This window comes from Acomys russatus, chromosome 17 (genome assembly GCF_903995435.1).
Source record: "Acomys russatus chromosome 17, mAcoRus1.1, whole genome shotgun sequence".
In the NCBI taxonomy this organism is placed as follows: Eukaryota; Metazoa; Chordata; class Mammalia; order Rodentia; family Muridae; genus Acomys; species Acomys russatus.
In genome coordinates this window covers 46,670,084-46,683,937 of record NC_067153.1, presented here as the reverse complement: position 1 = coordinate 46,683,937, position 13,854 = coordinate 46,670,084, and the positions used below count along the sequence as shown (strand labels likewise).

The following is a 13,854-nucleotide window of genomic DNA, read 5'->3' as shown; positions in this document are numbered from 1 at the left end:
TGGGAGTTAGATGGTTCTGGTGCTGTCTGTGCCTGTGCAGGCTTTTGCCACAAAGTATCTTTGACCAGATGGCTTAGGTCCTAAAACCATATATTATTTTATGCATAGTGATACAATTTTTACATTAGAATATAATGTTTCTTATTTAATGTTTTTAATATTTTTATGAATATGGATGTACTGGCTTCAAGCTACCTGTGCACCACATTTATGCCTTGTGCCCATGGCATTTAGGATTCTATGTGTTCAGTGACTAGTGGTGTCTAATTCCTACTGCACTAAAGATCACTGGGATTCAAAAGTTATCCCCATGCAGTAGCTGCCCCCAAAGGAAGAACACAGGCTGGATTCTTCTGCATTGCAAAAATTGTTCTTGCCACTTTAATACCCAGAGAGTTGAATTCCCATCGCTATTATGGAGGGGAAAACCTATGATGGAGTTGAAACTAGGAAAAAAAATAGTTTTACATCCTTTTTCATGACTCATGTGTCCTTTTGTCCATATCCCTCTCTGGGTCTTCTTTCTAAATTTTAGAAAAATGTAAAGGCCTGTTCAATACACGTTGCCTTCTTGCCTGTCCTCACGTGGAGAAAGACCACCTAGCTCTCTTCCTTACAAATCATTTAACCACCCAGAGCTCTAGCCTGCCTCCTAGTGCTCCGGAGGAAACACAGGCTTGTGAGGTCCACCGTGAGGCTAAAGTGTGAAGAGCAGACTGCACAGTGCTAGGATTCTCTTCTCCCTCATCCCAGGTTCTGTGTCTGCCTCACACCCAGGCTCCTCGGCTGGCCCTAGAATAACCATGACCCAGTACTCTGTTGGCACAGCACTGGGCTGGTGACATCTCCTGTGCTGAGCTCCCCATTCTGGTCTCGGGGAGTTTCTCCATATAGTATCATCTGTTCCCGCAAAAGAGCAAGTGACAGCTCTGCCCGTGGTAAGAGTGAAGGGTTCACTAGCATTGCAAACATGGCACTGCCAGGTTTTGCCCTCTCCCTTGCTTAACTGTTAGATTACATTCCTAAAGCTGGCCCCCCCCCAAAAAAAGTCTGTTCCCGTATTTGGCCATTCCCTTATGCCTGACTGAAACTCCCAAGGTCCAGCTACCAAAACACCAAGATCCAGCTATTAACATTTATTACTTAGCTACGCTGGCCAACATGTCCAATCGGGACTTACCCACTTATCTTAATACAAACGTCCTCCCTTTCTCCTTAAAAAAAAAAACCACTCCTGCAGAAACTCCTCCTGCTCTCTTTGTCAGATCCAGAGGCAGGTGCCCTCTTTTCCCTCCCCCTCCCCAGGGGTAATAAATATCCTTTGCACTGAGTTTTTGGTGTCTGTGTGTATTCTGTGCCAACTCTGAGGCCCCTTCAAAGAGGACCTGTGGCTGTGTCCTGTATGTGTGTCCAAGCTTGAATAACAAAACCTTCTTTCACAGAGTATTCTTTCCCATCCATCTTCCCACAGCTCTGCTGTTCCACACAAAATACTCTGTGGGATGGACTGACAGAAACTGGGCATGAAGGCTGGGCCAGTCTTTTCTGTGTAGCAGTGTATATTGCCTTTGAGTCCATGTGGTAATTACAAAAAGTACAATCCAGTCACTATAAAAACTAGATGCCTAGGAAGCAGAAGTTATAGTAGGTTTGAATGATGTTTTATTTTGATAAAATAATTTAAGGTTTTAATATTTAGTTATGTTAAATAATTTAGGTTTGAAATGTCACTATTTAGGGGCTACAGAGATGGTTCAGCTATTAAGAGCACCTATTGCTCTAGCAGGGGACAGGGGTTCAGTTCCCACATGACAGCTCATAGCCATTTCTAATTTCGATTCTAAGGAATCCAGTGCCCTCTTTTGGCTTCCCTGGGCTCCTTTATGCACATGGTGAGCATATATATATACTCATGCAGACTCACACAAACACAGAAACAAAAAATAAGCATATCTTTTTAAAAATAAGAGTTTCAGTTGCTTATTGAAAGACTTAAGAAAACAAACAAACAACAAACAAAACAAAACAAACAAACAAACAAAACCCAAAGCTGGAGAGATGGCTCAGCAATTAAGAGCACTGCCTGCTCTTTCAGAGGTCCTGAGTTCAATTCCCAGAAACCACATGTGGCTCATAACCAGCTGTAATGGGATGTGATGCTATTTTCTGACAAGCAAATAGAGCACTCACCTACATAAAATAAATAAATAAAATCTTAGAAAAGAAAAGGAAAATTCCAACAACATTATTTTCATGTAATCTTTCAGTTGACTATGATGACCAACCTTGCCTGTCAATTTGGCTCCTAGGAATCATTCCTCTGGCTGTGTCTGTGAGGGGTTTCCCTTTACCTAAGGAGGAAAGTAACTGAGCACCAGCATTCAGCTCGCTCTCTCTCTGTCCTGGTGTGTTCGATTCCAGCAGCCGATGCCCATTCTTTTTTGTTTTTGTTTTGTTTTTGTTTTTCCGAGACAGGATTTCTCTCTTTAGCCTTGACTGTTCTGGACTATGTTTGTAGACCAGGCTGGCCTTGAACTCACAGCAATCTACCTGCCTCTGCCTCCCAAGTGCTGGGATTAAAGGTGTGCACCACCACTGTCCAGCAAATAGTCACCTTTTTATTTTAAGGTTTTGGAAACCATTTGGTTCTTAGTCCTGTGTTTGTGTATGGGGGTTTGTGCCTGGGAACACAGTGTACTTGGAGGCCTGCAGAGGGCTTTGGGTCCCTCTGGGGTTGGGGTAGCAGGCAGCTCTTAAAGAGTTTTTAAAGAGCTTTTAAAGCTTTTAAAGTGCTCTGAAGAGCTCTGAGTTTTCTCATGCCCTAGTTACTTTATTTCTCAATTGAGAGTAGGAGTTGTATCCCCTCCTTTATATCAGGGGTTCAGTGTGGTCCTGTGATAGAGATGTAGACCGTGGAATGACTCAGTGAAGCTGTTGTGTGGTGTCCACCAGAGAAACCTGCCGACACTCAGGTCTAAGCCAGAAGACCGTGTTTATGAGGTAGTCCTTGACTCTCCTGGGGCTTCAGGATCCCAGTGCAGCCCAGACCATTGTCAGAGTAAACTTTCAAGCACAAAAGCCATATGTTGGGATAAAAAACTGCAGGTAGCAAGAACGTTTAGCCAGAAGGTGAGCTACAGAATCCGACAAGCAGGGTCAGTCCATTTAGAGACTTTCCCAGAACAGTAGACTCTGAGAGATTAGGTCTCTGTTTCTGTTTTGGCTCTTGCTGCTGTCTACTTGGTGAGTTCCACAGCTTGAGTAGTGCTTCCATCATGGAGTCGGTTGTGCCGAGGGCTGGGACCTGTTACAAGGCTAGTTATCCTTCTTGTCACCTCCCATTCAAATCATGCTGTAGCAAAACATTTAACAATCTCTTTGAGGAATCCTGAAGAACACACATCAGAATCCTTTGTTCAAAGCGAGGTCTCATTTGGTTGCTCTGGCCTGCCTGGAACTCACTATTGTAAACAGGTGTCTTTGAACTCACAATCTGATGTTCAGCCTCTGGCTCTGTGTGTGCTGGAACTAAAGGCTTCTCTACACCACATAGTTACTAAGGGGTGGCTGTTTCCTTCAGATCTCATGTTCACTGAAACAGCACACACTCTCTCACACAGTGAAGCAACACAAAGGTCGAAAACAAACAACACACACATGTGAAAGATAACAACAAGATACACTATCTGAAACTGCTTTTCCTGCCCTCATCAACTTGGATCTATACATTTTATTAATTTATGAGTGAGTCTGAACGTCTAAAACTTAGTTTTAGTAAAGTCATTTTAAAAGTAAGAAATGAGCCAGGGGGTGGTGGCACACGCCTTTAATCCCAGCACTCCGGAGGCAGAGGCAGGTGGATCACTGTGAGTTCAACGCCAGCCTGGTCTAGAAACTGAGTCCAGGACAGCCAATGCTACACAGAGAGATCCTATCTCAGAAAAAAAAAAGTTAGAAATTAAACCCCTGAGGTTTTTGTTGTTGTTGTTTATTTGTTTGTTTGTTTTGCTGACACACGGTTTCTCTGTGTAACAGCCCTGGCTGTCCCGGACTCAGTCTGTAGATCACGCTGGCCTGAACTCAGTTCTGCCTGCCTCTGACTCCCGAATGCTGGGGTTAAAGTCATGCACCAGCACACCCTGCCTGCTGAGCTTGGTTCTGTTTGTGTGTTTCTTTAATTGAAAAGCAAGCTTGAGTTCAGAGAGATTTCTCCCTTCTACCTCTCAAGTGCTGAGAGCAAAAGGCCAGAATGTCTGACCCAATTTTTTCTTTAAGATTTATTTATTTTATTTATTGCATATGAGTGCTTTAACTACAGAAAAGGGTATCAGATCACATTATAGATGGTTGTAAGCTACCATGTGGTTGCTGGGAATTGAACTCAGGACGTCTAGAAGAGCAGGCTGCTCTCTTAACCACTGAGCCATCTCTCCAGCCCCCAATTTTTTTCTTTTTTGAATTAATTTTTCATTTTTAGTTTTTTGTTTTTCGAGACAGGGTTTCTCTGTGCAGCCTTGAGTGTCCAGGACTAACTTTGGAGACCAGGCTGGCCTCAAATTTACATCGATCGGCCTGCCTCTGCCTCCCAAGTGCTGGGATTAAAGGCGTGTGCCACCACTGCCCGGCTTCGATTTTTTTTTTTTCTTAAAAAGCTCTCTGTTGTATTTTGTTGGTCTGTTTTTGTGTTTTTGAGTCAGGGTTTCTCTGTGTAGCCCTGGCTGTGCTGGAACTCACTCTGTGGACTAGGCTGGCTTCCATCTCAGAGATCTGCCTGCCTCACCATCCCAGCGCTGGGATTAAAGGCATGTGCCAACAACAGACTTCCTTTAAAAAAAAAAAAAAAAAAAAAAAAAAAAAACTCAACCCAAAGTATTTATTGAATCACTTTTCAGCCTGATCCCAGCCCCTCCTTCTTGTCCTCCTAGTCCCACCTTTACACCCCCTCCCCCATTCTTTTCACTGCTTATTGGAGAAGAGGAGCCCACCAAAGGGTCCCAACCCACCCTAGCACCTCAAGTCTCACCAGGACTAAATGTATCCTCTCCTAAGAGGCCTGACAAGGCAGCCCAGCTAGGGAAAAGGGATCCAAACGCAGGCACCAGGGTCAGAGGCAGCCCCTGCTCTAATTGTTAGGGCACCCACATGTTGACCAAGCAGTTCACATGCTACATACGTGTAGGGAGTCTATGTGCAGCCCGTGTGTGGTCTTTGATTGGTGGTTCAGTCTCTCTGAGCCCCCAAGGGCTCAACTTAGTTGACTCTGTCTACTTGTAGAGTTTTCCCATCCTGTCTCAGAATAAAAGTTTTAAGAAAACAGAATCATCTCACAGGCTTAAACCTTACAAGTAATATTTTATTTCCATAAAAAGGAGACAAATTCTACAAAAGAGTGAACATTTTACACAAGTTTGGTGCACATGAGAAACAATTGTATCTTGATGTTCAAAGCACAAAACAATGCAGAATAGGAGTCACGTGAGCAATTTCCATGAGTCCAATGCAAAAGTCACTCTGTGAACTAAAGCCAAAAGAAAATACACATCCCAGTGTGTGCTGGAACAGCTGAGTTCTGCATCTGGGGAGACTGAGCAGGGAAGAGCAATCCAGCAGGTCAAGGGAGGGCTGAGAAAAAGCAAAGAAGCATCCTTCTTACATTCAGGGTTGGGACTCATCTCCTGCCACTGTGGTATCTGTCAGTTCTCCCGGAGAGCAGCTTGAACCATGCAGAAGGACCAAGGTCCGCATCCAGTCAAGAGAAAAGACAAGAGACCCTGGCAGCTTAGCCACCCCAGTGGTTTCTTGGGTTGGGAGAAAACTAACACTGACACGTTCTAACAGGAATGCCCCAAGGCAAATGATGGCACAGGGAAGGGTGTAGGTCTTGGTTTTTGGTTTTTTTCAGATGAAGTAGGACATTTGAAAATGTGTCCTCTGAGGCTGGAGCAGTAGCTCAGTGGTTAAGTGCACTGTCTGCTTTTCCGAAGGACCTGGGTTCAATTCCCAGCACCCATACAGCAACTCACAACTGTCTGTAACTCCCAGATCTGAAACCCTCACACCAATGTACATAGATTAAAGTTAAATCAAATTAAAAAGAAAAAAGAAAATGTGTCTTCTGTCTTTCAAAGGCAGATTTTTTTTCCCTTTCCTTTGCTTTTCTTTCTTTCTTTGTATTTTTTTTTTTTCTTGGATTTTCGAGAGAGACAGAGTTTCTCTGTGTAGCCTTGGCTGGCGTAGACTCACTTTGTAGACCAGGCTGGTCCCAAATGCACAAAGATCTGCCTGCCTCTGCCTTTGAGCGCTGGGATTTAACGCAGGTGCCATCTTGCATGACTCAAAGGCAGATTTTTAACTTCAGAGATGAACTCTAGTATCCCCAATGTTCTTGAAGTCTTTCTCTTCTCCCATCCATAGGGTGCAGCACAAAGCAATGTATGCACATGGGTAAGGTTGCTGGGAGTCTCCAGGAGCTCGGTAAATCCCAGAGGGCAGCCAGGTAAGCGAGTGTCCAAGGTGCTGTGTTGGGCCAGCAGTCCAAGGCTTCCTAGAAGAGGCGCCTCCTGGCCTTGCAGGGAGGGCGTGAAGGTCTCTGAGGAGTCTGAAGGGGCTGTGCTTGGGGATCAGGAGGAGATTCAGGGAGAGGCTGCAGTGGAGAGCTGGGGAGAGGTACCAGCATGCTGCTTTTGAGGCTCCAGTTGGAGGGGGAAGCATATCTCTCTGCACTAGCAGAGGCCGAAGGATGCCAGGAATCTGCGGCTTGGCCCGGAAACAGAAAGCTAGACGCCCCGGAATAGGAGAGAAGGAGCCCCGGCACCAGGCCAGCTGGAGCATTCAGCCATGGCATCAGGGAACCTCCTTGAGGGTCCTCATGTGGGTTAGAGGCGTTTTCCAAGCACTCACGGTGTGATCCAGAGGCACTGAAGGATCCTGGCTGGATGAGGAAGAGGTGGTCCTGGGGCATGCCCATGAGAGCGGCCCCCTGCGGTCTGGCGGGCAAGAAGCCTGGCTGTCCAAGATGGTTGGAAGCCTGGAGGCCCTCTGGGACCAGCATCATAGTGTGTCCTTGCAGCGACACTTGCAGGACAGAGGTGGGCTCAGGCTCGAGCAGCAGGTCGAAGCTGTCCAGGTGTAGTTGAACATTGCAACCGTCAGCCACGACCATCACCGAGAGAAGCTCTTCGCTGGCGTGCTGCCCTGGGGCTTCCAGGTCTGGCTGTGCCAGGGGCTCAGGGCGCTCGGGCTCCTGGACACGAGGGCGCTTGTCAGGGCTGGGTCCTGGTGGCTGAGGTACCCTGCAGGACGCGGTGTCTTTGTTGGCGCCGGGGTTGCGAGGAGGCACTCTCCCCATGTTGGTGGTTCTGAGGGCCTGGCACAAGGTGCGATGGAGGTGACAGACCTGTGCGCTGTACTTCTTTGGTCTGGAACACCTGTTGTCGGCTTTCTGCAAGAGAATCAGAGCGTTCTGAGACAGAGCAGTTATGGTCCAGATGACGGCTTGATCTGGCGTCGGAGAGGATCTGACTTCAGTATATAAGCCTGGCTTCCAAGGAACTTCCGGTCAGATAGTTGAGCCTAACGAGGGTGTGTCTGTGGGTGGGTGAGTGTGTGTGTGTGTTGTGTATGTGTGTGGTAAAAGTGTTGAGCGTTTTGCGGGTGGAGAGAAGGAAATCGGCACTTGGATGTTCTTCTAGTTATTTCTGTTTGTTAGGTTGGTTGGTTTTTTTGTTTTTGTTTTGTTTTGTTTTGAGGGGGGGTTTAAGACAGGGTTTCTCTGTGCACTCCTGGCTGTTTGGACTTGCTTTGTAGACCAGGCTGGCTTCGAACTCACATCAATCCCCCTGCCTCTGCCTCCCAAGTGCCGGGATTTAAGGCACGTGTCACCATGCCCAGCTATTCTTCTAGTTTTTATTGTCTTTATTTTTGGCATCACACACACACACACACACACACACACAAAACATTTTATCCCATCCCCTATCACATTCTTATAAACTCTTTCCCTCCCCCATCCAGAAATTCTCTTCATGAGCAAATGTAAATGAAAATGGAGATTCACAGAGTGAAACTTCAGTTGTTCCTTAGAAGACAAGCCCTTCAGGCTCTCCCAGCATTTCTTAGTCCCTGCTTTATGTTTGTAGGCCAGGGACTGGGATTACTCTCACCCAGAGGCTCCTCACTGTATAATCCAGACATTTTGATTCTCTCTCTCCTCTCTGTGTGTGCATGCTCTTTCTTTCTCTCTCCACCTATTCTGCCTCCCTGTCTGCATGGAGACTTCCCTGGCCCCGTTCCTTGGAACACGTGAACCCACCCAAGAGCTGCTCCTAAAAAACTTGCCTTTATACTTTATGTTTGGTTCAAATTGACTCATTTTCTTTACCAAAAAATAGCTAACTGAGGCTGAGAACCAGAATAGCCCACACCCACCGCCCCCCCCCCCCCAACGTGGGCCATACCAAGCCATCCACATGGGGCTGTATTCAGCTGGTGTGGCAAAGGATCACATCTGAACACCTAGGTCTCCGTGATCAGGCTGGAATGCAGACTTACCACAAGCCTTTAATCCCTCTGGCTGGATTACAGACATCCCCTTCACACACACCTTTAATCCCAATCAGTGAAGGTAAAGCTAATTTGTAGAAGGAAGCACCCATTTTCAAAAGTCGTATCTAATTGAGAGGCAGACAAAGTGATGAATCATAGAAATATTTAACAGAATAGCATATGCCCAATGCTCATGAGAACAGAGAGGAAGGAGAGGTGACTTGAAAGGGAACAGGCAGAGAGAGAGAGATAGGAGGCAGTTTTACAGGGATGGTTGTACAGAGACAGGTTGCAGAGAGAGGAGAGAGAGAGAGAAAAAGCTGTTGTAACCTGCTTATAATATATAGCCCCTCTGTTAAGACCTACGTTAGTCTCAGCATAACTGTGGCTCCTCTATTAACACTTGCTGTCGCCTTTATTTAGCATGTCTGAAGTCATTTTGCCTCCAAGCCTCCATTATGATCATAAGGTCAAGTTTAAGTTCTAAGGCCCTACATGCCTAAGACCAGGATAGGCCAACACTTTCTGCTTAGAAATAAAAAAAGATGATAGATAAATACATGCTCTCCTTGAGTTAAAGACAAATGTATGTTCTATTAGAGTTAAGACCCCACTATCCTGCTATGTTCCCTTCTCTTGGAACTGTAGGGAACTGGAAAGTCCCCAAGCCTGTATTCTAGCCAATGAGTTTAAAATGCTTGGTACATGGATACTCACCTAACTACCTGGATACATTGTGCTTGGAACAAAACTATGTTTAGCTTGTCAAAATGAGGTAATGCTGCCCCTCCCACCCACTCACTTCCTACACTGACTGTTACCTGGTTACAGTTTTTCGCAACCAGTGTCACAGTCTGGTTCCTGAATCCAAGCTGTGGCCCTGCCTGGTCAGTCTTTTGTTCAGCATTCAATAAACTTCCATCAGTCTGAGTCTGGTGTTCAAGTGGTTAATGTGTGGCTGTTTCTGAACCCATAACAAAGCTGTGGTGAATCTTGGATCCAGAGAGTGAGAAGGAGTCAGATCAGAACAGAATGCTAGAGTTAGTTTGAGGCCAAGCAGAGCAGTCAGAAGCTAAGAGAAGCCCATTTGAATCAGTCAGCTTGTAGAAAATTAGAGCCAGAACAGCTGAGTTGAAATAGGTAGCCAGATTTTATAAAGAACTAGAAAGGGGTGAGTTTATTAAGCAGTAAGTCTCAGAGGTTGAAAACATTCTGGGTTTAGATTAAATTTTGTGGCGCCTAGAAACTTCCAGGACTAGGCCTGATCTACAAAGGAAGTCCAAGACAGCCAGGCCTGCACAGATAAAAGAAGAAGAAGAAGAAGAAGAAGAAGAAGAAGAAGAAGAAGAAGAAGAAGAAGAAGAAGAAGAGGAGAAAAAAGCTGGGCCTGTTGTAAATACCTTTAATCTCAGCACTTGTGAAGCACAGGCAGGTAGACCTCTGTGGGTTCAAGGCCAGCCTGGTATATAACGCAAGTCCAGGACAGTTAGAGCTGTTACACAGAGAAATCCTGAGGGGGAAGGGGGAGCCGGGAAGCCGAGCTTGTGGCAAATGCCTTTAATGCCAGCACTTGTGAGGCACAGGCAGGCAGATCTCTGTGGGTTCAAGGACACCCTGGTCTACGAAGTGAGTCCAGGACAGCCAAGGCCACACAGAGAAACCCTGTCTCGAAACCAAAAAACAAAAACAAAACAAAACAAACAAACAAACAAAAACAAACAAAAAACCCTTACATACTGTTTCTTAATTCTTTTAGGTAAACATTTATTACTTATTTGTGTGTGTGCATGTTTGTATGCCTTTGTTTGCTTATGGGCACCGCAGGCATGGGCAGCCTTGGGGAGAAGAAGGTGTCAGACCCTCTGGAGTTCTAGTTACAGTGGTTATGGCTCAGAATGTGGGTGCTGGGAGAGCAGTAGGTCCTTTAAGTCAGTGTTTCTCAATCTTCCTCATGCTGGGACCCTCTGATGCAGGTGCTCATGCCGTGAGGAGCAACCATCAGACGATATCATTGCTACTCCACGCCTGTGACTGGGCGGTGCTTGAGTTGGAATGTGACTATCTGATTATGCAGGATATCTGACATGTTCAACCCCTCATCAGGCCTAAGACCTCCTCGGATTGCGAACCTCTGTTCTAGTGCTGAGTCTTGTCTCCAGGACCTGATTTTTTGTTTTTATATGTGTGACAGGTTGTCCATGTAGCTCAGGTGGCCTTTGACCTCTCTACTTAGCTGACCCAGTGCTCAGACTCCGGCTCCACCTGCTTTCACCTGGGATGACAGGCGCCCACCACCATGCTGGCCTTCTTTTCAGAGTTTACATTTTACCTTTCACAATGGAAACTTTTTGTCATGTTTACAAGGGCCTTTTCCCACTGAACTCCATCATTTTCACTGTGTGTTTGTTTCAGATATAGGGTTTCTCTGTGTATCCCTGGCTGTCCTGGAACACACTATGTAGACCAGGCTGGCCTCCAACTCATAAATGTACCTCCTTTGACTCCCAAGTGCTAGGGCTGAAGGCGTGTGCCACCACCTGGCTGTGTTTCTGGTGTCTTTGTTTGTTTTGAATTCTGTTGCACTGATATGGGTAAGCAGAAGCAATCGCTCAAATGGACATTTTAAATATGTTTATTAATTATTGCCATATTTTCGATTTTGAAATCGATGCCAATCTAGGCGGTGGTGACACACTCCTTTAATCCCATCGTTGGGAGGCAGAGGCAGGTGGATCTCCGTGAGTTTGAGGCCAGCCTGGATTATTGAGATCCAGGACAGCCAGAGCTATTACAGAGAAACGTGAGTTGAAAAACCAAAAAGAAAAAAGAAAAAGAAATTGATGCCAAATGATTAAGTTGATGATTGAGACTTTTTTTCATATTTAATTAAAATAGTCTCTTATTCTGACACAGGGTTTCTCTGTGTGGCCTTGACTGTCCTGGACTATCTTTGTAGACCAGGCGGGCCTCAAACTCAGAGCAATCCACCTGCCTCTGCCTCCAGGGTTCTAGGATTAAAGGTGTGTGCCACCACTGTCCAGCAAATAGCCACCTTTCTATTTTAAGGTTTAGGAAAGCCTTTGGTTCTTAGTCCTGTGTTTGTGTATGGGGATTGTGCCTGTGAGCACAGTGTACTTGGAAGCCTGCAGAGGGCTTTGGATCCCCCGAGGGGTTGTGTAGCAGGCAGCTTTTAAAGAGCACTAAGTGCTCAGAAGAGCTCTGATTTTTCTCATGTCCTAGTTACTTTATTTCTCAATTGAGAGTAGGAATTGTATCCCCTCCTTTATATCAGGGGTTCAGTGTGGTCCTGTGATAGAGATGTAGACCGTGGAATGACTCAGTGAAGCTGTTGTGTGGTGTCCACCAGAGAAACCTGCTGACACTCAGGTCTAAGCCAGAAGACCGTGTTTATGAGGTAGTCCTTGACTCTCCTGGGGCTTCAGGATCCCAGTGCAGCCCAGACCATTGTCACAGTGAACTTTCAAGCACAAAAGCCATATGTTGGGATAAAAAACTGCAGGTAGCAAGAACGTTTAGCCAGGTGAGCTACAGAATCCGACAAGCAGGGTCAGTCCATTTAGAGACTTTCCCAGAACAGTAGACTCTGAGAGATTAGGTCTCTGTTTCTGTTTTGGCTCTTGCTGCTGTCTACTTGGTGAGTTCCACAGCTTGAGTAGTGCTTCCATCATGGAGTCAGTTGTGCTAAGCGCTGGGACCTGTTACAAGGCTAGTTATCCTTCTTGTCACCTCCCATTCAAATCACGCTGTAGTGAAGACATTTAACAATCTCTTTTAGGAATCCTGAAGAACACACATCAGAATCCTTTGTTCAAAACAAGGTCTCATTTGGTTGCTCTGGCCTGCCTGGAACTCACTATTGTAAACAGGTGTCTTTGAACTCACAATCTGATGTTCAGCCTCTGGCTCTGTGTGTGCTGCGACTAAAGGCTTCTCTACACCACGTAGTTACTAAGGGGTGGCTGTTTCCTTCAGATCTCATGTTCACTGAAACAGCACACACTCTCTCACACAGTGAAGCAACACACAGGTCGAAAACAAACAACACACACATGTGAAAGATAACAACAACAAGATACACTATATGAAACTGCTTTTCCTGCCCTCACCAACTTGGATTTATAAATTTTATTAATTTATGAGTGAGTCTGAACGTCTCAAACTTAGTTTTGGTAAAGTCATTTTAAAAGTAAAAAATGAGCCAGGGGGTGGTGACACACGCCTTTAATCCCAGTACTCCGGAGGCAGAGGCAGGTGGATCACTGTGAGTCCAAAGCCAGCCTGGTCTACAAATGAAGTCCAGGACAGCCAATGCTACACAGAGAGATCCCATCTTGGAAAAAAAAAAAAAGTAAGAAATGAAACCGCTGAATTTTTGTTGTTGTTGTTTTTTTGTTGTTGTTGTTTATTTATTTGTTTGCTTTCCTGACACAGGGTTTCTCTATGTAACAGCCCTGGCTGTCCCGGACTCAGTCTGTAGACCAGGCTGGCCTGAAACTCAGAGATCTGCCTGCCTCTGCCTCCCAAGTGCTGGGATTAAAGTCATGCACCAGCACACCCTGCCTGCTGAGTTTTGTTTTGTTTGTTTGTTTGTTTATTTAATTGAAAAACAAGCTTGAGTTCAGAGAGATTTCTCCCTTCTACCTCTCAAGTACTGAGAGCAAAAGGCCAGAATATCTGACCCAAGATTTTTTCTCTATTGTTTTTCAAGATTTACTTATTTTATTTATAGCATATTAGTGCTTTATCTGCAGAAGAAGGTAGCAGATCATATTATAGACAGTTGTGAGCTACCATATGGTTGCTGGTAATTGAACTCAGGACCTGTGGAAGAGCAGGCAGCGCTCTTAACCACTGAGCCATCTCTTCAGTCCCCAATTTTTTTTCTTAAGGAGCTTTCTGTTGTGTTTTGTTGGTTTGTTTTTGTTTTTCGGTTTTTTGTTTTTTGTTTTTTTTTTTGAACCAGGGTTTCTCTGTTTAGCCCTTGCTGTCCTGGAACTCACTCTGAGGATTAGGATGGCTTTCATCTCAGAGATCTGCCTGCCTCACCCTCCCAGTGCTGGGATTAAAGGCATGTGCCAACAACAGACTTCCTTTAAAAAAAAAAAAAAAAAAAAACTCATCCCAAGGTATTTATTGAATCACTTTTCAGCGTGATCCTAGCCCCTCCTTCTTGTCCTTCTAGTCCCACCTTTACACCCTCTCCCCCATTCTTTTCACTGCTTATTGGAGAAGAGGAGCCCACCAAAGGGTCCCAACCCACCCTAGCACCTCAAGTCTCACCAGGACTAA

At 45.5% G+C, this 13,854-nt stretch overlaps 1 protein-coding gene across 1 annotated transcript; it reads right to left on the bottom strand.

Moving 5' to 3' along the window:
• Window positions 1-6,544: 6,544 nt before the first annotated feature.
• Window positions 6,545-7,348, bottom strand: LOC127201005 (proline-rich protein 23A3-like). Its single transcript, XM_051159369.1, has one exon. It carries the CDS (start codon window positions 7,346-7,348, stop codon window positions 6,545-6,547), a length of 804 nt encoding a protein of 267 aa, XP_051015326.1.
• Between the last annotated feature and the right edge of the window lie 6,506 nt (window positions 7,349-13,854).

What these genes read in the sequence shown, in the direction of transcription:
- LOC127201005 (XM_051159369.1), bottom strand. Translation starts at nt 7,348, where the DNA reads ATGGGGAGAGTGCCTCCTCGCAACCCCGGCGCCAACAAAGACACCGCG.